This window comes from Ornithorhynchus anatinus, chromosome 15, assembly GCF_004115215.2.
Source record: "Ornithorhynchus anatinus isolate Pmale09 chromosome 15, mOrnAna1.pri.v4, whole genome shotgun sequence".
In the NCBI taxonomy this organism is placed as follows: domain Eukaryota; kingdom Metazoa; phylum Chordata; class Mammalia; order Monotremata; family Ornithorhynchidae; genus Ornithorhynchus; species Ornithorhynchus anatinus.
Genome location: NC_041742.1, coordinates 22,925,724 through 22,948,312, shown reverse-complemented (window position 1 = coordinate 22,948,312; position 22,589 = coordinate 22,925,724). Strand labels below are relative to the sequence as shown.

Below are 22,589 nucleotides of genomic sequence, written 5' to 3'. Positions count from 1 at the left end.
AGGCCACGCCCCCAATTGGTCTCCCGCTCCGTTTATAGGCCACGCCCCCGGCCAGGCCACGCCCCCGACCGGCTTCCCCTCCTCTCATTGGTCACGCCCCAACCAGGCCCCGCCCCCAACCGGCCTCCCCTCCTCTTATAGGCCCCGCCCTCAGCCAGGCCCCTCCCCCAGACAGCTTGTCCTCCTCCCTATAGGCCCCGCCCCCAGCCAGGTCACGCCCCCAATCACATTCCCCTCCTCTTATAGGTCCCGCCCCATCCAAGCCCCGCCCCCATCCACCTTCCCCTCCTCCTATAGGCCCCGCCCCCATCCAGGCCCCGCCCCCAGCCGCCTTCCCCTCCTCCTATAGGCCCCTCCCCAACCAGGCCCCGCCCCCAACCGGCCTCCCCTCCTCTTATAGGCCCCGCCCCCAGCCAGGCCCCTCCCCCAGACATCTTGTCCTCCTCCTTATAGGCCCCGCCCCCATCCAGGCCCCGCCCCCATCCGCCTTCCCCTCCTCCTATAGGCCCCACCCTACCCAAGCCCCGCCCCCAACCGCCTTCCCCTCCTCCTATAGGCCCCGCCCCCGTCAGGCCCCGCCCCCAATCACCTCCCCGTCCTCCTATAGGCCCCTCCCCATCCAGGCCCCGCGCCCAACCGCCTCTCCCTCATCATAGGCCCCGCCCCCATCCAGGCCCCGCCCCCCACCGCCTTCCCCTCCTCCTATAGGCCCCGCCCCCATCCAGGCCCCGCCCCCAGCCGCCTTCCCCTCCTCCTTATAGGCCCCGCCCCATCCAGGCCCCGCCCCCAGCCGCCTTCCCCTCCTCCTTATAGGCCCCGCCCCATCCAGGCCCCGCCCCCATCCGCCTTCCCCTCCTCCTATAGGCCCCTCCCCATCCAGGCCCCGCCCCCAGCCGACTTCCCCTCCTCCTATAGGCCCCACCCTACCCAAGCCCCGCCCCCCACCGCCTTCCCCTCCTCCTATAGGCCCCGCCCCCATCCAGGCCCCGCCCCCCAGCCGCCTTCCCCTCCTCTCATAGGCTACGCCCCATCCAGGCCCCGCCCCCAATCTCCTCCCCTCCTCTTATAGGCCCCGCCCAAGCCGCTCCGGGCCCCGCTGGCAGCCCCGCCCCGCCCCCCGGCCGGGCACGTGCGCCGCGGAGCCCCCGACCCGCCGAGCCTCAGCCGCCGGACGGAGCGGCCCGAGCCCGCCCGAGCCCGCCCGAACCCGCCCGAACCCCTTCGGCTTTGCCTGGTCCCCGGGCTCCGGCCCGGCTCGGCTCCCGCAGCCATGGGTGAGTGTGTGACGCCCCCCACCCCCCCGCGCCGCAGCGCCCCCTGGCGGGGAAGCCCCGCTCTGCCCCCTCCCCCCCCCCCCCCCCCGCCCAGCGCTTATCGCAGGGCTCTCTCCTCCCCTCACTTCGGACCAGCGGCTGGAAAGACCGCCGGCTCGGGCTTGGCCACCGATGGCCTCCCTGGGGGTGGGGTGGGGTGGGGGGGGGCGGCGAAGCGTCCATTCCCGGCGCTTAGGGCGGTGCTCAGCACAGAGTCGGCGCTCAGTCAGGTGGAAGGAATGATGGATGAATGAAGGAGGCATGAATGAATGAATGAATAGTGCCTGAGTGAAGGAAGGAATGAGGGAGGGAAGGAAGGAATGAGTGGATGAAGGAAAGAGGGAGTGGATGAATGAAGGAAGGAAAGAGGGAGTGGATGGATGAATGAATGAGTGAGTGGATGAATGAATGAGTGAGTGGATGAATGAATGAAAGAGTGAGTGGATGAATGAATGAATGAAAGAGTGAGTGGATGAATGAATGAATGAAAGAGTGAGTGGATGAATGAATGAAAAAGTGAGTGGATGAATGAATGAAAAAGTGAGTGGATGAAAGAGTGAGTGAATGAGTGGATGAAAGAGTGAGTGGATGAATGAGTGGATGAAAGAGTGAGTGGATGAATGAATGGATGAAAGAGTGAGTGGATGAATGAATGGATGGAATGAGTGAGTGGATGAATGAATGGATGAAAGAGTGAGTGGATGAATGAATGGATGAAAGAGTGAGTGGATGAATGAATGGATGAAAGAGTGAGTGGATGAATGAATGAATGAAAGAGTGAGTGGATGAATGAATGAAAAAGTGAGTGGATGAATGAATGAAAAAGTGAGTGGATGAAAGAGTGAGTGAATGAGTGGATGAAAGAGTGAGTGGATGAATGAGTGGATGAAAGAGTGAGTGGATGAATGAATGGATGAAAGAGTGAGTGGATGAATGAATGGATGGAATGAGTGAGTGGATGAATGAATGGATGAAAGAGTGAGTGGATGAATGAATGGATGAAAGAGTGAGTGGATGAATGAATGGATGAAAGAGTGAGTGGGTGAATGAATGGATGAAAGAGTGAGTGGATGAATGAATGGATGAAAGAGTGAGTGGATGAATGAATGGATGAAAGAGTGAGTGGATGAATGAATGGATGAAAGAGTGAGTGGATGAATGAATGGATGAAAGAGTGAGTGGATGAATGAATGGATGAAAGAGTGAGTGGATGAATGAATGGATGAATGAGTGAGTGGATGAATGAATGGATGAATGAGTGAGTGGATGAATGAATGGATGAATGAGTGAGTGGATGAATGAATGGATGAATGAGTGAGTGGATGAATGAATGGATGAATGAGTGAGTGGATGAATGAATGGATGAATGAGTGAGTGGATGAATGAATGGATGAATGAGTGAGTGGATGAATGAATGGATGAATGAGTGAGTGGATGAATGAATGGATGAATGAGTGAGTGGATGAATGAAGGAAGGAAGGAAGGAAGGAAGGAACGAGTGAATGAACTCGGGTGTGGGAGTCAGAGGTCGTGGGTTCTGATCCTGCCCCCTCCACTTAGCAGCTGGGGGACTTTGGGCGGATCCCGTCGCTTCTCTGGGCCTCAGTGACCCCATCTGGAAAATGGACATGAAAACTGGGAGGCCCACGGGGGACCGCCTCATCTCCTTGTATCTGCTCAGCGCTTAGAACAGTGCTTGGCACATAGTAAGTGCTTAACAAATGCCAAATTCTATGTATTTCGATTCCCTGGGCCTCAGTGACCTCATCTGGAAAATGGGGGTGAAGACTGGGAGCCCAATGGGGGGCCACCTCATCTCGTTGTATCTGCCCAGCGCTTAGAACGGTGCTTGGCACATAGTAAGCGCTTAACAAATGCTAAAGTATATATATATATATATATCTATTCTCTGGGCCTCAGTTCCCTCTTCTGGAAAATGGGGTGAAGACTGGGACCCCACGGGGCACAACCTCATGACCTTGTATCTGCCCCGCGCTTAGAACTGTGCTTGGCACATAGTAAGTGCTTAACGAATGCCAAATTCTATGTATTTCGATTCCCTGGGCCTCAGTGACCTCATCTGGAAAATGGGGGTGAAGACTGGGAAGCCCACGGGGAGCCACCTCATCTCCTTCTATCTGCTCAGCGCTTAGAACGGTGCTTGGCACATAGCGCTTAACAAATGCTAAAGTATATATATATATCTATTCTCTGGGCCTCAGTTCCCTCTTCTGGAAAATGGGGTGAAGACTGGGACCCCACGGGGCACAACCTCATGACCTTGTATCTGCCCCGCGCTTAGAACTGTGCTTGGCACATAGTAAGTGCTTAACAAATGCCAAATTCTATGTATTTCGATTCCCTGGGCCTCAGTGACCTCATCTGGAAAATGGGGGTGAAGACTGGGACCCCACGGGGCACAACCTCATTACCTTGTATCTGCCCCGCGCTTAGAACCGTGCTTGGCACATAGTAAGTGCTTAACAAATGCCAAATGCTATGTATTTCGATTTTCTGGGCCTCAGTTCCCTCTTCTGGAAAATGGGGGTGAAAACTGGGAGCCCCACGGGGAACAACCTCATCACTTTCTATCTCCCCAGCGCTTAGAACAGTGCTTAACACATGGTAAGCGCTTAACGAACCCCAAACTATATATATCTCTAGTCTCTGGGCCTCGATTCCCCCATCTGGAAAATGGGGATGGAGACTGGGAGCCCCACGTGGGACCACCTGATGACCGTCTTCCCAGCGCTTAGAACAGCGTTTGGCACATAGTAAGCGCGTAGGAAGTACCGTGATTATTATTCATTCATTGAAGTGTATTTATTGAGCGCTTACTGTGTGCAGAGCACTGTACTAAGCGCTTGGAGTGTACAACTCGACAGCAGAGAGAGGCAATCCCTGCCCAACAACGGGCTCACAGTCTAAAAGGGGGAGACAGACCGCAGAACAAGTTGGCTTGTATATGTGTGTGTATATATATTTATTTATCTGCAATTTTATTTATATTCATGCCTGATGCCTCTCATTGATGTCTGTGCCCCCCCGCCCTCTAGACCTGGAAGCTCGTTGTGGGCAGAGATTGTCTCTCTTGATTGTTCTGTTGTATTTTCCCACTCTTTTATTGTCGTACTAGAAATAATAATAATAATGTTGGTATTTGTTAAGCGCTTACTATGTGCCGAGCACTGTTCTAAGCGCTGGGGTAGACGTAGGGGAATCAGGTTGTCCCACGTGGGGCTCACAGTCTTCATCCCCATTTTACAGATGAGGGAACTGAGGCACCGAGAAGTGAAGTGACTCGCCCACAGTCACACAGCCGACAAGTGGCAGAGCTGGGATTCGAACTCATGAGCCCTGACTCCAAAGCCCGTGCTCTTTCCACTGAGCCACGCTGCTTCTCTAATAAATAATAATTATGGTATTTGTTAATAATGATTATTATGGTATTTATTAAGCACTTACTATATGCCGAGCACTGTTTTAAGCGCTGGGGTGGATATGAGGTAGTCAGGTGGCCCCACGTGGGGCTCACAGTTTTAATCCCCATTTTACAGATGAGGTAAGTGAGGCCCAGAGAGGTTAAGCGACTTGCCCGAGGTCACACAGCAGATAAGTGAAAGAGTGGGGATTAGAATCCGTGTCCTCTGACTCCCAAGCCCGGGCTCCTCCCACTAAGCCACGCTGTTAATAATAATAATGTTGGCATTGGTTAAGCGCTTACTATGTGCAGAGCACTGTTCTAAGGGCTGGAAAGAGCACAGGCCTGGAAGTCAGAAGACCTGGGTTCTAATCCCGCCCCCGCCGCTTCACTTTGCTTCACTTCTCCGGGCCTCAGTTCCCTCATCTGGAAAATGGGGGTGAAGACTGGGAGTCCCACGGGGGCCAACCTGATGACCTTGAATCTCCCCCCCTCCCTGCGCTTAGAACAGTGCTTAGCACATAGTAAGCGCTTAATAAATACCATGATTATTTTCCCTAATTAAGCATTCATTCAATCGTATTTATTGAGCACTTACTGAGAGAGGAGGGGGGGAAAAAGAGGGAGTTAATCAAGTTGGAAAGGGTGGCAGTCATCAGGCTAATGCACTCCAGCTGTACAGGGTGCAAATCCAGATCCTGGAAACGGGTGAATTAAGCCTGGTGGAAGGTTCATCTTGTTATTTCCTAAAGAGCTAAAACCGGCCACTCAGCGGAATATCTCTTAACACATGCCGGGTGTTTAAAGGGGGGAAAAAAAATATATTGCTATATAAATAATGACCTGGCACTCATCTTTCTCCCCAGCTGGTCTTGAGTGGGTTTGGCTTTCTAACCACAATGGCCACAAAAGCCATTTGGGTTTTTCTGCGGGACGGTTTTAAAGCCCCACGGAGAAAGAAAGAAAAAAAGAAAGAAAGAAAGAAAGAAAGAAAGAAAGAAAGAAAGAAAGAAAGAAAGAAAGAAAGAAAGAAAGAAAAAATTCAAACGGGCCCTTCCCACTCACTCGTTGGGCTGCGGTTAGAAATCAGGAGCGGGGAAATTGAAGTGCAAGGGAAGAAGGGTGGTGTGAAGGGCTGAAACAGTCCTGATTGCCCAGTTTTATACACGTTGGGCCTAAAATGAGAAGCGGAAGGCCAATTTGGAGTTAAGGCTTCAAAGGAACATACACTTGAAAAGGTAAAAAAAAAAAAAATGGGTAGAAGAAGTAAAGGCCCTCGGAGAATCCTGAGCCATGACGTGTATATCCTGCAGGTAGTTTCCTCCATTTGCATACCAATGGTTTAATCTTAAATCTACTCTTCATTTTTATAACAGATGAGATAGAGGCAGAGGAAATGTGCCCTTGTGCTAGTTGAATGAGATGTTTCGAAGTCGCATACAACTGCTGAACGAATAAAATACCAAAGACATAGAGACATGGACTATTGACATCAGGAGGATTTATAAGGCAGTTCAGTAATTGAAAGTCAAGTTAACATCTGGTCCTGTTCTGGTAAAAATAAAAAGCTTCTTCCCAAAATCTGAGGCAATGCTCAATTCAGAAACTAGAAGAGTTCCCCAAGGAGTCTGTCAAGTTACCTTTAGCACCGTCACAGCGTGAGCATCGCTGCTTATAGAAATGAACTATGTTTATGTTAATTCGCTGTACTAAACTGATTTGGCAGCGTCCTTAGTATTAATTTGAGGGAGGACACAAAAGTTGCTCTGTGCCAGAAAGGAAACAAACTAAATTCCTTTGGTTAAATGTTGGAAAATGCGTGATAAAACAGTACATTTATTTCTCCAGATGTGTTTAATTAGTGAAAGTATAAATTGATAAATATTTTGTTTGGGTGGATTGGATGCAGAAAGATTTTGGACCTGACCTTAATCTTGGTGTTTATTCCTCTAACCATATTGAACTATTACATCTGCAAATACAATGATGAAACGAGCCACGCTATATTGTTACCTTCAGGTTGAGGCTAGAGCCTTTAAAATGTGATTGTACTTTTTAGTTTCCTTTAGTAAAGTGCTTGCTTTGATCATTACAATTTAGAGAAGCAGCGTGGCTCAGTGGAAAGAGCCCGGGCTTGGGAGTCAGAGGTCATGGGTTCGAATCCCAGCTCTGCCACTTGGCAGCTGTGTGACTGTGGGCAAGTCACTTCTCTGGGCCTCAGTTACCTCATTTGTAAAAAGGGGATGAACTGTGAGCCTCACGTGGGACAACCTGATTACCCTGTATCTATCCCAGCGCTTAGAACAGTGCTCTGCGCATAGTAAGTGCTTAAATAACATTATTATTATTATTAATAAAGCACTCCACCACCTTTCCCCTCCTGCCTCATCTCGTTTCTCTTCTTCCACCACCCAGCCTGGACACTTTGCCCTTCTAGTGCTAACCTTCTCCCTGCGCCTCGATCTTGTCCGTCTTGCCCTCTGCATTTCGCCCTGACTTGCCGATGTAGTTATCCAGGTGGGATAGGATGAGTGATGGTATTAACGTCGCAGTTTGGATGGAGAGGAAAGGGAGAATTTTAGCCATGTTGTGAAGGTGGGACCTACAGGATTTATTGGTGGGTTGAATCTGTGGGTGGAATGAGAGAGAGGAGTCAGGATAACACCAACGTTAGGGGCTTGTGAGACAGGAAGGATGGTGGTGCAGTCTGCAGTGATGGGAAAGTCAGGGGGAGGACAGGGTTTGGGTGGCAAGACAAGGAGTTCTGTTTTGAACCTGTTAAGCTTGAGGTGACAGGAGGACAGCCAAGTAGAGATGTCTGGAAGGCAAGAGGAAATGTGAGACCGCAGAGGAGGTGAGGATTGGAAATGGAGATTTGGGAATCGTCCGCATAGAGGTGGTAGTTGAAGCTATGGGAGCGCATGAGTTCTCTAAGAGAGTGGGTATAGATGGAGGAGTCTCAGAACTGAACTTGTATTGATATATTTCAGGTCTGCGTATTTTGGGAGCTGAGTGGGACGCTTTAATTACAAGTAATTTGGCCTCTGTCATGATACTCAGCTGTTTTGCCTTCTAAGAGGAAAAAGTAGAGGAGGGGCAGTGGAGAAGGGCATATGCATTTCAGTAAAGGCAGGAGCATTTTGAAGAGGTAAAGAGCAGCCTAAATTCCATTTATTTTACACTGAGAGATCCTGCTTTGCCCTGGTCTCAAAGGGTGGTTTAGGAATGTATTTCCACTTGGCATAGTAACGACCATTGTGTGGTATCTGAATGAAGATGGGTTTGTGCTGTGGTTTTGGTTATTTGTGGTCCGCTCCAGTGCTGTAAAACTGTGCTCTCTTCTTTGAAACAGCTGGAGACAAATCCCAAAAGAAAAGAAGTCTCTCTCCCTTCCTATTTTTTTTTTTCTAGAAGGGATTTAAGATCTTTTGTGTTGTACAATATTATAAAATCTGATTAGTACTGCTCATTAAAAGCTTGGTTGGGTGCAGCTCCAGGGTCCCGGAGTCTCTGCCAATGTGAAATGTCTTCCCCTTAGTCTGGGAGCATGTGTGATGTGAATTTCCTAATGACAGGAAGGGTCTGGGTTTTCTAATTTCAAATTCACCCTTGAATCCTAAGGACAAGCCTAAGTCACCTTGCCCACCCTGTTCCCCTTGGAAAGACTGAAACAAAACCAGAGCCCGGAAACTGATGCATCAAATGAAGGTTTAGATCAGGGTCTCTTCTCCCCCTTTTTCATATTCCCCAATCACCCTCCACCATTGCCTCCTAACCAGCAAGGGGCCTAGTGAAGGCCTTATGGTGGGACTTGGTTTGCTGTTAAGGTTTCTGGAATTCATAGTCCCTGAAAATGTTATCCAAAAGATAGGCATTGTTTCTAAGACTATAGAGGAGTGGGCTGCAGTTTCCTGGGATCTGTAGGATGAGATTTGAGACTGCGGCTCCTCCACCTTCTCTCTCCACCCACCCTCGTGGGAGAGAAGCCCCTTCTTGCAGGTGCAAGGTTTAAGATTTAGATTTCTGGCAAGGGTGTGACTGCTTAAATCAAGGATGCCGATGCCCAAAGCCGCTAGGAGACTAGCCCACTCACATCAGTGATGGACTGCTGCTTTACTAGTTGTTTTTTATCAATTACCTTTTTTTTGTTGTGACGTTTTTCGCAGTGTGCTTGCCCTCCACTACCCATTTAGATTGGGAGCTGTCTAAATTAGTATCTTTAGACCATTCCCTAGCACTCAATACAGTGCTTTGTACCAAAGAAGGATGTGGCCAGTGACAAAGTTATCAGTCAATAAACAGGATTCATTGAGCACCTATGGAGTGCAGAGCACTGTATTAAGCACTTGGAATAATTCATTCAATAGTATTTATTGAGCGCTTACTCTGTGCAGAGCACTGTACTAAGCGCTTGGAATGGACAAATCGGTAACAGATAGAGACAGTCCCTGCCTTTTGACGAGCTTACAGTCTAATCGGGGGAGACGGACAGACAAAAATAATAGACAAGAACGATAGCAATAAATAATGTGATGTGATCTCTATCCTCAAAGATTTTATAACCTAGTGCGGCAGAGAGCCATAAAATAATTACAAATAGAAGATGGATATGGGGATGAAGAGGTAAAGAAGTGGATAGTTGAAAGGAAATGATTGTCCGAGAAATAATTGGAGAAGGGATCCAAAACCTCACTTCCTTGGGGATGTTGTGGTTGCTGATGTTGTGGTTGGTTGTGATCTTGATTCTATTTATTTGCTATTGTTTTAATGAGATGTTCTTCCGCTAGATTGTATTTATTGCCATTGTTCTTGTCTGTCTCCCCCGATTAGACTGTAAGCCCGTCAAATGGCTGGGACTGTCTCTTTTGTACATTGCAAGCGCTTAGTAAAGTGCTCTGCACATAGTAAGCGCTCAATAAATACTATTGAATAAATGAATTAATGTGGCTGCTCAGCTGCCATCACCACTTTGGGCATTGCAGAGTTGGGGACCAGGCACACCTGGTCACAGCAGTGGTGGCCTGTGGAGTCCTCCCAAATAGGTGGGTGCCCCTCCTGGCTCTGGGCACCCCTACGGATGGAGAGTCCATTGCTATATGAGGAATCCAGGTGGTTGTTTCACGAACCCTAGTGATAGACAGGTGTTTCTTATGCACTAAATCACTTCTCTCTGCTTGAGTTTCCTCATCTGTGAAATGGGGATTAAATACCTACTCTCCTTCCTCTTTAGACTCAGAGCCCCGTGTGGAACGGAAACTGTGTCCAAACTTATGGTCCCGTATCTATCCCCGAGTTTATTGTAGTACCCGGCGTATAGTAAATGCTTATCAAATACCCCAATTATTATTATTATTTTTGTTTTATAGTGTACATGCAAAAATCATTTGCCTCTTCTTCACTACATGCGCTAATCCTTGGGGAGTTAGGAGACTGGTGATTCTTTACACTTATCAATGACCTAAATTACCTGAGTGGTTGTGCCAAGTGTAGAATTGGTTCCTCACCTGTAATCCAGTATTCCCTGACAAAATCCCAAGGGCAAATTTACTCGAGGTTTGGTCTGCCCCGCTCTGAGATAATGCTTCCGCCTGTGTCTTCCATGTGTCCAGGATGGATGTGGGAGAGGAAGAGCTTCTTTTTCTCTCGAAATTTCTTTTTTAAATACAGTTAATTTTGTCCTCCCTGGAGGTGGGTATTTATCCCAGAAAATTTGATAAGTAGTTCGAGTCTAAAAAGGGATGGACAAATCGGGAGGAGAGATGGGGACTCCCAGAAAATCTGCTATTTTGTATGTGTGCCATGTCACCTCTTTTTGTTGAGGCATGTGGTGTTTCACAATGTCGTGGTGAAAAGGATTAGGCAATGGTGGGCTTTAGAGACAACTTGGGCTTAATCATCGGTTTCTTTAAATGACTCTAGTTAAGAATGCGCTAAAATGGAAAGGCCAAAGCGAAAGCACTTAAGATGAATTTTAAAAAGCGATGCGGTAATTAAATTTATTTTTGTCAAGTCGAACGATTTTAGTTTTCTTATTTAGCATATCCTGACAGTTTCCATAGTAATGAATTGGGATTCAGAGCACTAGACTCTAAAGCAATGCATTTTCTTTTGATGAAGAGTTACCGTTACCTTAACAGTTGCCTGTAAGGTGATCTGGAGGTAGGAGGTTAGGACAAATGTCTTTGGGCAGGCAGGTCAAAGTCGGAATCCTTGGGCAGCAGAGAACCCCAGGGACATTCTGGGTGGCTGGCTGGTCAGCTGGCCGTAGCAGGGAAACCCACTGGCCCATCCTAGTGTCCTTTGTAATCCACCCTCTATCTCACGCACTTGACTCTGGCCAGACTTGCAGCTGCCCGAGAAGATGATTCCAAGGACCATCTCCATTTTGGACCCAAATCTTTCTAGGGCAGAAGCCATCTTCAACGCCCACAAACGCATGCGAAGGATCGTTTTGTAAAAGCAAACGGCATGGTTTTTGAGCCCCCTTTACCACTGATCCTACCTAGTGCCACCCCGGGTACTGTGGTATCAACCCTCTGCGTGAGTTAAAGGTTGCGTTTCAGCTTTTTTCGCCTCCCCATCCCTTTACCCTGCTGCTGCCCTTCAGATTGACAGTCCCGTATGTAGGAACCAAGCAGCGAAGGAAGAGTTGTTTTATTTTCAACCTCTGCCTACTGTTGATTTAATCCACTTTTTCTGAATGAGCAACTTGTTCTGGTGTGGTGTCAGGACCCCTAAGGGGTTGGGAAGAGTAATGAGATCCTGGATGAAGAGTGCGTAGGTGAGAAATGAGATCAGATTCGAAAGAAGTAGCATCTCCACCGAAGCTGTCAGGCAAACCCTGGCATCAATCAAGTGTGCACCAAGGAAGAAAACTGGTTTTAGACCATCAAACTGATCTGCATAAACTGTTGGAAATCGCCTTGGCAATTTGCTATTTGTTGCATTGAAAATGAGGCTGAAGCCATTTGTCCTCAGAAACTTGCAGGTTGAATTTTTTTTCTTCCTCCAAATGGAAAGTTCTGTTCAGTGTGGAGACATCCATTGAATCTCCCCAAAGAGCAATGCCCTGTATTTGCATAACTATTCCCACTTCAAGAATCCTACATTTAAACTTTCCTTTCTTGAAAGAAAACTAAATCCACTTACATTTAGAGGAAATTAAATTGGTTCAGTTTTATATGTTGCTTGCAAGTCCTTTTCAAAATTTCCTCGAAATATGCTATTAGTGCATAATGATGGCAAAAAAAGAAAGCTCCCCTTTTAATGCACAGAGATGTTGCATGCCAGAGGACAGTCTATATCCATCCATATCCTTCTGACTCCCAGGCCCGTGCCCTGCCCACTAAGCCACACTGCTTATATGCCTGTGCCATGTAGGGTACACTTTCCTCAGGCTATATTGGATGTATTGTCCTTTATACTTGCACTGAGGTAATTCTTTCAACTGAAGAATACTATGTTGTGGAAGTAAATAAGGTGCATTTGGAAGCAGCGTGGCTCAGTGGAAAGAGCATGGGCTTTGGAGTCAGGGCTCATGAGTTCGAATCCCAGCTCTGCCACTTGTCGGCTGTGTGACTGTGGGCAAGTCACTTAACTTCTCTGTGCCTCAGTTCCCTCATCTGTAAAATGGGGATTAAGACTGTGAGCCCCACGAGGGACAACCTGATTCCCCTATGTCTACCCCAGCGCTTAGAACAGTGCTCGGCACATAGTAAGCGCTTAACAAATACCAACATTATTACCAACATTATTAAATCAGATGCCTGGTCTTCTTTCAGAATGTGCTAACATAATTGTCTTGAAAGGTCCAAGTCAAAGAGCTGTGTGTGAAGCTTTCATTATACATTTGCAAAACGGGTAGTCATTCAAGAGAATAAACCAGTTTTTCAAAAGGGGCATTTCAGTTAATGGCGGCAAGCTTTTCAATCAATGGTACTCATTTCCAGTTTCATCTTGGAAAAAGTCTAAAGAGTATGACATATGCTCTTGGTCTAGGGAGGAAGGAAAAAGTTAGGTTTAACAAATACATCAGGAAAATGCAGCCAAGATTTTTATAGTAGGATGGAGAAAATGAGGTTATTCCATCTTGGCATTTCTTCTGCTTTAGATAATGCTGAAAGAGAAAACAGAAACTTTTAAGATTGATTCTTGATTAGCTCATGTTCCTTTGCATCTAAGTATATTTATAGACACGCTTAATTAGAACCTTGTCTATAGTTGCCTTCCATATCATGACATGATAATGATTAATAATTTGACCTGAAATTGTAGTAAGAAATTCATTTATTCTGGTGGGGAGTTCACAAGTCTCTCAGAGGAGAGATCAGTGCATCTTGCATTTGGCCTATGTTATTTATCAGGACACAAAAATATTCTTGTTCTAAGTAATTTTCCATAACTTTAGAGCTTATGTGCCACAGCAGACAAAAATAGGGTTTCCTGAATTATCTTCTGGTAAACCTGTTTTTATTTGTTACGTCTGTCTGAAATGACCCTTCCATAGGGCTACTCTTCATAATATTTTTATTGGCTTTAATAATATCTACACCTTTGCAAGTCATTTAGATGAAAAGGAGCAGAAAGGTAATCTTTACCTTGTCTTTTCAGGATTCAGGGCTCTGCCACTTGTCAGCTGTGTGACTGTGGGCAAGTCACTTAACTTCTCTGTGTCTGTTACCTCATCTGTAAAATGGGGATTAACTGTGAGCCTCACGTGGGACAACCTGATTACCCTGTATCTACCCCAGCGCTTAGAACAGTGCTCTGCACATAGTAAGCACTTAACAAATACCAACATTATTATTATTATTACTTTGGTTTCTGTATTCTAGCAAGATTTCAGCATCTTGGGGTTCTTGAAGAAGCTGAAATTTCTAGTGGAAAGAGCCTGGTGAAAAGACCTCGGGCCTGAAAGTCAGAGGGCCTGAGTTCTAATCCCAGTGTCGATTCTTACTTGCTTTGTGACCGTGGGCAAGTCACTGAGCTTTTCTTCCCCAATTTGTTCATATATAGAATGGGGATTCAGTGCCTTTTGTCTCATCAATGATGTTTATCGATTGCTTTGTGTGGGCAGAGCACTGTATTAAGCACCTGGAAGAGTAGGTGTAGATGATACCAGGCCACAATGAATGTACAGACTAGAAGGGAGACAGACATTAAAATTAATTCCAGGCGGATACGTACAGAAGTACTGGGCGATTTTAAGGGGAACGGGGCCAATTGCAGAAGGGACACGGAAGGGAGGGCTTAGACATGGAAGAGATGGCTTAGTGAGGAAAGGCCTTTTGGAAAAGATGTGATTTTAGAAGAGGTTTGAAGATGGGGCGAGAGGTACCTGTTGGATTTGAGGGGGGAAGGAGTTCTAAGCCCGATGGAGTTTGGCCAGAAAGATGAGATGGAGGTACGGTGAGAAAGTTGGTGATAATTGAGCCAAGGATGCAGATTGGATAGTAGTTGGACACCGGCAAGGTAGGCCTCCTGAGACTGGGAGACCCCATGTGGGACAGGGACTGTGTCCAACCTGACTATCTTGTTTCTACCTCAGCGCTTAGTACAGTGCTTGACTTGTAACACTCAACAAATGCCACAATTATTGTTGTGGGAGTTTAGAGTTCCATCTTGTGGACATGGAAGTGTTTTGCAACTGCTCCTCTTGCCTTGCCAACTCTTCTGGGCCAGACAGGTGTCGAGACTAAAGACTCCCTGGGCATCAGCTTAACTGATTGAGTCTCAAAATGAGAGGGCAGAAAGAGTTTGAGGAATCCTTCTTGAGTTATGTTTTAGGGCCAGAGTGGAAAGGCTCTGGCCAAAATAGGATCAGAGGTACCTTTGTCTTGTAGAATTCTCCATCTAATGCCAAATGCCAAAATTAGGTTCTGAAAACGCTGCTGGCACTAAAATTCAACAGCCACTAAAGGAAGTGTTCTAAGAATTTTTATGAGGGATGTTGGAATATCCAGACTGGATCAGAAGTAATTATTTTTATTCTTGCACAAAGAAACTGTCAATCAATGGTTCTGGTATCTTCAGAATCTCTGGAAATTACGAAGGATAAGAGGGCTCTAAATACTCTTTTTTTTCCTTTTCGATGTTACTTATGGATAGTTGAGTTCTTTGGTTAGGACATGGAGAAAGTTGAATGTGGAAACGCATTGCTCTACAAGAATGCACACAAAATTCAACTCAACCTTTTTGCAAGTCTTTTTCTTCCTGACTGGATTTTCAGTACTTTAAGTGAGAATGAGCAAATGTCAATAACATCCATCATTTGCATGCAAAATACTCTAAGTAGATTTCTTTTCTTGAGCTGAATCAATTCTTGGCCACTCAAACACTTTTATGGCTCTACTTTTTCAATTTCCTTGGTGCAAGAATTCTCTCTCCCTTGTTGAAGTGTAAACTCTTGTGGGCAGGAAATGTGTCCCTTCTCTGTCTGTATTTCCCAAGTGCTTAGTTAGATGCACTGCACTCCAGTAACCTCTCAGTAAACATTACTACTATTAAAGGTGTATGTATTAGAATGTATGCTCTGTACTCTTTGGTAGTCCGTTCATACATGGCTCCAACTTCTTGGTTTGTAGGGGTAGTTTTCCTAATACAAAAGCAAGCTTGTCTCATGATTGTAAATGATTGTAAATGGGAAAGTTCATGACATTTGATTTACTTAGTTATTATTTTCCTTAAATTTTAGAATACCATTCAATTTTGTTCCGCTATTGCTCTCATTTAAAACTTTCTCCTAAGCTTTCTCATATAACTCTCTTATACATTCATTTATTCTGTACTTTTTCCATGTAACTGCACATGGTGTTGATGAAATAAGAATGCAATTTGAGAAAGTATCACGCCTTGATTACTGTGCCAGTACTGATTGCTGACCTCCCTGCCTCCTGTTTCTTCTCACTCCAGTCCATACTTCACTCTGCTACCTAGATCATTTTCCTACAAAAAAATTCAGGCCATGCTTTCCCCACTTCTCAAGAACCTCCAGTGGTTGCCCATCCACCTTCCGCATCAAACAGAAACTCCTTATCATCGGCTTTGAAGAACTCAATGATCTTGCTCCCTCCTATCTCACCTCGCTTACTCTCGTACTACAATCCAGCCCACGCTTGGCTCCTCTAATGCCAAACTACTCATTGTACCTCAATTTTGTCTGTTTCGCCACCAACCTCTTGCCCACATCCTGCCTCTGGCCTGGAACAACCGCCCTATTCATAGCTGACAGACAGTGACTCTCCCCTGCCACAAAGTCTTACTGAAGGTACATCTCCTGCAAGAGGTCTTGCCTAAGTCCTCTGTGACTGTGAGCCCCATGGGAGACATGGACTGGGTCCAACATGATTACCTTGCACCCACCCTAGTGCCTAGAAAAGTGCCTGGCACACAAACACTTAACAAATGTCATTTAAAAAAAGAATTGACCAATATTAATGTTTTGAATGCTTTTTCTTTTGTGTATTACTGAAGTCTGTGACGTTTGCTTATAGCAAGGCCAAAGTTATGTTATAGTAGATACCACAATAAAAGTTAGAAAATAGGTGAGAGTCTATAATATATTTTTGTGGTTGTGTAAAAAGAAGTCCCATGTCCGTAAAGTGCAGTATATTCTATTTGATATGACTGTAAAGTATAGGTTCATTTATATGTTGTGACCTAAGGATGAGTTATGCTTTGGTGCTGAGTTTATCTGGCTTCAAAAGAACAGGGATAAGTTTGATTTTGCTGTCAAACTTATTTGTATTAGCTTACTCATAGTGCATAAATATACATATTAGTCAGTTTGTTCATACTGTATAAATATTTGATACATCTATTTGACTATACATTAATCCCTTCGAGATTCTTAATATGGTTTTTGTACCTTGGTATGTAATTTATTGTAACAAATGACAGGTTCTAGGAAATGAGTCTAATTTATCCATCAGAGCCAAGGACTTGATGCCTTTAGGGTTCCATGTCCTATATGAAAGGTTGTCATGGGAACTAAATGTCCTTGACAGGCCCATTTCAACTTTGTTTTTTAAACTTTAGGAAAATATTTGGAGGGTTTTGTCTTTGCCCAGGTTTGAAGTTCTCAAACTAACCTGCTTTTGTAATATTGCCTTTAACCATTTCCACATCATGAAAATCATTCATTGACGGATGGTTGATAGTCCTTATATTCACATTTATCTTTTCTCAATTCCATAAAGTTCCCTTGATAATTAAAGAAAAAAAAGAGAGGAGGAGGAAAAAAGAGAAAGTTCATATTTCAGAGCCAACCCGAATGAATCATTCAAGCCTCCATCCCTCATCTACCCTGCATGTTGTCCTCCTTCTTTTACTCTCCTTGCCACCCCCACCACCCACCCACTACCCTCCAGAAGTATGGAAAGATCATCTAAAACTGAGAAAGCTTTTAAAGAGATGAAGAAATATTTGTGACAGATTTCTTCTCTTAGTATGTTTCAAATGACTGAGAACCAGCTTGAAAAAGTTCAATCCAAATATCGTTATTTGAAAATCCCTTTTCGCTTTTAAACAGTGAAAGCCCCTTGAGGGCAGGGGTTGTCTTCTAATTTTTATAATAATAGTAATAATAATTATATTTGTTAAGCTATGTGCCAAGTACTGTTCTAAGCGCTGGGTTAGGTACAAGCTAGTCAGGTTGTCCCACGTGGGGCTCACAGTCTTATTCCCCATTTTTCCAGATGAGGTAACTGAGGCCCAAAGAAGTAAATTGACTTGCCCAAGGTCACACAGCAGACAAGCGGCAGAGCCGGGATTAGAACCCATGACCTTGTGATTCCCAGGCCCAGGCTTTGTCCACTACGCCATGCTTCTCTAGTCCCCAAGTGCACAGTACGGTGTTCTACACAGACTAGGTGCCCAATCAATACTTCTGATTGATGGAGTGCCCTAGAGATAAGCGTGATCTAGAGGAGAGACCATGGGCTTGGGAGTCAGCGGACCTGGGTTCTAATTCCAGCTCTACCACTTCAATCAATCGTATTTATTGAGAACTGACGAGGTGCAGAACACTGTACTAAGCACTTGGGAGAGTACAGTACAACAGTTAGCCGACACGTTTCTTGCCCATAACGAGTCTAGAGAGAGAGACTCCTGGGTGACTTCCGCCAAGTTATTTAACTTCTCGGAACTTCAGTTTCCTCCTACTTAGACTGTGAGCTCCATCTAGGACAGACTCTCTGACCTGATTATCTTGTACAGACCTTAGTGCTTTTATGTAGTTCTTGCTACCTCATAAACAATAAATTCCGCAAGTATTTTTATTCTCCTTGGAGCCCTGAAGTATTTGGGTTAGAACTCTTTTGAACATAAAGGGGAAGAGGGCATTTTTAATATTCATTTTAGAGCTGGGATAGCAGAGTTGCAAGGTGATCCAGTCATTAAAATAGAGTGCAATCCAACTCTTTTAGACTTAATGTTTCTATGACAGCCAGAATGCTAAGTCAGTATTCACATAGTCTCTTCAGGAAAAAGAGCTCTGCAGTCTGGGTCTTCGCTCTTGATTTGAGGGAGCTCATTGCCTCAGCGAGCTATTTGCCTGGCTAATCACTTAGCTTCCCAGGGACTCAGACCCCCATCTGTATAATGGATGACAATACCTTTAAGTTCTTAAGAGTAAAGCGATTACATTAAAGCCCGGTGCTGCGTTTCTGTTCCTCTTTCAGAATTCTTTAGAAGGGCTATCTTAAAGGTTCTTTTAAAAACGGTCCTATCTACACACTGGAGTTTATTATGCACCCTGTAGGACAATTTCATCTCTTTTGGGTCACCCCCTTTTCTGGAGGGATTTAGTGAGGCAAAGTACCGAAGGGATGTGACTGCCTCATCTCCTCACAACTAATAGTCTGCTAATGAGAAGCAGCGTGGCTCACTGGAAAGAGCCCGGGCTTGGGAGTCTGAGGTCATGGGTTTGAATCCCGGCTCTGCCACTTGTCAGCTGTGTGACTGTGGGTAAGTCATTTCACTTCTCTGGGCCTCAGTGACCTCATCTGTAAAATGGGGATGAAGACTGCGAGCCTCACATGGGACAACCTGAATACCCTGTACCTACCCCAGCGCTTAACAAATACCAAAATTATTTTTTTCGATTAGACTGTAAGCCCGTCAAAGGGCAGGGACTCTCTCTGTTAGCGAATTGTACATTCCAAGCGCTTAGTACAGTGCGCTGCACATAGTAAGCGCTCAATAAATACTATTGAATGAATAATGGGGACAAAATTCCTGCTCTCACCACCTCGCAGACCGAGTCCCTTGTGGGACTGAGCCCCATGTCATTATCCTCTATCTACCACACTGTTTGGTATATAGGAAACACTTGGTAAAGACCGTAATTATAAATTTGTGGGCCCAAGAGATTGTCCCGCCTCTACAAGGGTCCTTGAAGCTGAATGTTCAACTTCTAGAAAAATATACAAAAAAGTAAAAGATAAATCTGGGGAATCCTAATGCGAATTTTTCAACCTGATAGAGAGTCGAACACTGCGTTTTTCCATTTGTCCTCTTATGCAGTGATGAGAAGCTAGTGAGGCCCAATAGGACTTGTGGCCCATGAAGACTACAAATTAATTTTAAAACTGTTAAGACAAAAGGTTCAAAATTTTCTGAAATTAAGACTAGAGAAAATGAGGGGGAAAAAGATGAAATGTGCATTATTTGCTTTTATAAATTCCACTCGCCCACCTCTTTTTAGCAACTGATTTGGGAATGGAAGTCGAGAAACACAGCATAATATGAAATCATTATATCAACTTGCAGCTATATTTAAAACTTGGGCTCTGGAACCTGAGACAAAATTCCACCCCCAGTTTAATAATGATGCTCCAGAAGGAAAACAAAATGCAGCTCATTTAATAGAATCTATTTTAAGATTTCCTGACTTCCCACTGTACTTGAGAAATTGATGATTATTATTCAGTGAGTGGTGACTACTCACAATAAACACTTCCAGTTACAAGTATGCCTCTGAGAGAGCCCTGAATCCTTTACAATTAACAGTAAATACTTATCCTTTTTCAACCAAAGATATATAGGCACTTAAAATGTGTCATTAGACATTATTTCCTCTTGAGGATAAAATGCAACACCAATTAAGGTACTTTCTCAGTGATATGTAGTGTGCTAATATTAAATCCAAGAAGAAACATGGAGAATACGTTTAAGAAACAAACCTGGGAGCCAGTGGGGGAGGGAAAGTTGCATTTTAAATGGGGAAATTCATGAAGAAATAACTTTTTTGAGTCACTTTGCCAAAGCTTTTAATAATTATAATGATGGTATTTGTTAAGCGCTTACTATGTGCCAAGCACTTAGCATGTGCCAACCACTATTCTAAACACTGGGGTAGATACAACGTAATCAGGTTGTACCACATGGGGCTCATAGTCTTATTATTATTGTTATTATTATCATTTTGATGGTATTTGTTAAGCTCTTACTATGTGTGAAGCACTGTTCTAAGCACCAGGGGGGTGGGGATGCAAGGTGATCAGGTTGTCCCATGTGGGGCTCACAGTCTTAATCCCCATTTTACAGATGAGGTAACTGAGGCACAGAGTAATGAAGTAGCTTGTCCAAGGTCACAAAGCAGACAAGTGGCAGAGCGGGGATTAGAACCCACATCTTGTGACTCCCAAGCCCATGCTCTTTCCACTAAGCCACCTTGCTTTTAAGTTGAATTGGAAAATGCTATGCTCCTTTCTATTTTTCCTTCAAAGACTCCATTTCTGGCTTGTGAAATTCCTAACCTAGTGTAATCCTTTTGAATTGATAGTTAATCTGTGTAAAGGACACTTTAACGGGCATAAATGAACCTTGTTCCTTCAGCTTAAAAACAGGAAATTATTTGGAACGTCTCCTGGTAATTAGGCTTTATAAAATTGACTGCAGAGTTATTTTCTCAGCAGTTTAGTGTATAAACCTTACAACAACAGCAGAATAATTAGTAATGAGTGTACTGGGTCAGACAGTCCCAGAGGGCTAAACTGATATTTATTTTTTTCATTCAAGCATAGGAGCTTTTTAATTGACTTTGGTACCCAAAGTGTTCTGAGTTCATACGGGTTCAATACAGCAGTACCAACTAATGGCTTTATTGTATTCCCAGCCAGGTCAGCCCATATTACTTCCTGAATTAGTTAAGTTGGAGAAATGGCAGAATCCCTAGATGTTGGCAGAGTAGGGGGGCTGGAAATGAAAAATGAGATGGTAGATGTGTTTCCGAATCTGATCTTGACTCTGTTTCAGATTCTCTACAGGATCTTGGATAAGTCTCTGCGCTGCTTTGAAGGACCTGACATAATAATAATAATAATAATGTTGGTATTTGTTAAGCGCTTACTATGTGCAGAGCACTGTTCTAAGCGCTGGGGTAGACACAGGGGAATCAGGTTGTCCCACGTGGGGCTCACAGTCTTCATCCCCATTTTACAGATGAGGTAACTGAGGCACAGAGAAGTGAAGTGACTTGCCCAAGATCACACAGCAGACAAGTGGCAGAGCTGGGATTCGAACTCATGACCTCTGACTCCAAAGCCCGTGCTCTTTCCACTGAGCCACGCTGCTTCTCACATGCTTTTTGATGTCAGGTTAAAAAGTGATGGAAAAGCTGGGAGGGGTGGAGATGCCTACCACCACCGGGTTTCTAGTGGAAAAATTGTATTGGCCTTCACATTCTACCAAGCAGAGTGCTACTGGAAAAGATTGCTATCTGCCCTGAGAAGTCGCGGAGGAACTCCTTGTGGCCAGGGAACGTCTGCTGACTCTGCTGTATTGGACTCTCCCAAGTACAGTATAGTGCCCTGCACATAGTAAGCACTCAATAAATACCGTTGATTGATTAATGGATTAAATGGGACATGGGATGGGGAGAAGAAGCTCCTTTAATCCTCTCCCCAATTGTTATACCCTGTTCTGGCATATTTCCCATCAGGAATATACCCAAACCCATCTATAAGTTCATCCTATCTATCTGGTTTCCAAAGAGGCTTTGTATGTAAGATTGGTAAGCAAAGTTGGAGCTCTTTGGTAAATCCTTCTTTGTTTAAATCCAGTCTTTTAATCACATTGTGCATTATGACCACTTATAGGAGTTTGTTTTCAAGAAGTTCCATATCGTTTTGTTCTAAAAAGACCGTAACTCTCCCCACATTTGAAACCCTCCTAAAATTTTACCTCCCACAACAAGCCTTCCCCAATTAATATCCCAGAACCCTAAGCCATATAATTTATTTGGCCAGGTCTAGAGTGTGTGAATCATTTGTGCTCATCCTTAGCACTCCTGAGTATATGAATACTCAATTGTTTGACCACTCCGGCTGTAAATATTTTTAGGTTTATCTTTCCCTTTACAGTGTGAGCCCCTTGTGGGTAGGTCACTTCTTTAATCTCTTTTTCCCAAATGCCCAGTTCATTACATTGCACTAAGTGGGTGCTCAATCAATACCGCTACTTTTTGAGTTTTAATTGGATGCTCAGCAAATATCCACTGATGCTGACTTTGATTATTTAATAGGAGCCTGTTTTCCATTTGTTTTCCCTAAATGCCACGTGGAGAAAATTCAAAGGATTTCGATTTTAATATGTTTTAGTGCATTTAGTCGCTTTTCAAATTCAGCTTTTCTGGGCAGCTCTGAAGTCAGACCTATTTGTAGCTGTTTTTCCTAAAAGTGTGGCAGTTGCTAGGGACTTTTAGCGAGTGCAGGGTACAGACACTTCCCATCGCCCAGCCACCACCCAGCGAATGACTGTTTGTTAAGCTGGACATTATTGCTGAAGACTATGTAAAATGACTGGATACATTCTGTTTCCAAGGAGATGGGGATCCTTATTTGAGTTTTTCAGAA

General features: G+C 44.7%; 1 protein-coding gene across 2 annotated transcripts in view; it reads left to right on the top strand.

Annotated features, from left to right (window-relative positions):
• Positions 1-1,113: 1,113 nt before the first annotated feature.
• GPM6B (glycoprotein M6B) overlaps positions 1,114-22,589 on the top strand; it is a 100,154-nt gene continuing 78,678 nt past the window's right edge. Inside the window, exon 1 of one of the 2 annotated variants that reach the window (XM_029079781.1) lies at positions 1,114-1,274. In XM_029079781.1, coding sequence (XP_028935614.1) covers positions 1,271-1,274 — 4 coding nt within the window. In that variant the 5' untranslated portion in view covers positions 1,114-1,270. The remainder of the gene's footprint in view (positions 1,275-22,589) is intronic. The other variant, XM_029079778.2, reaches the window with a different exon arrangement.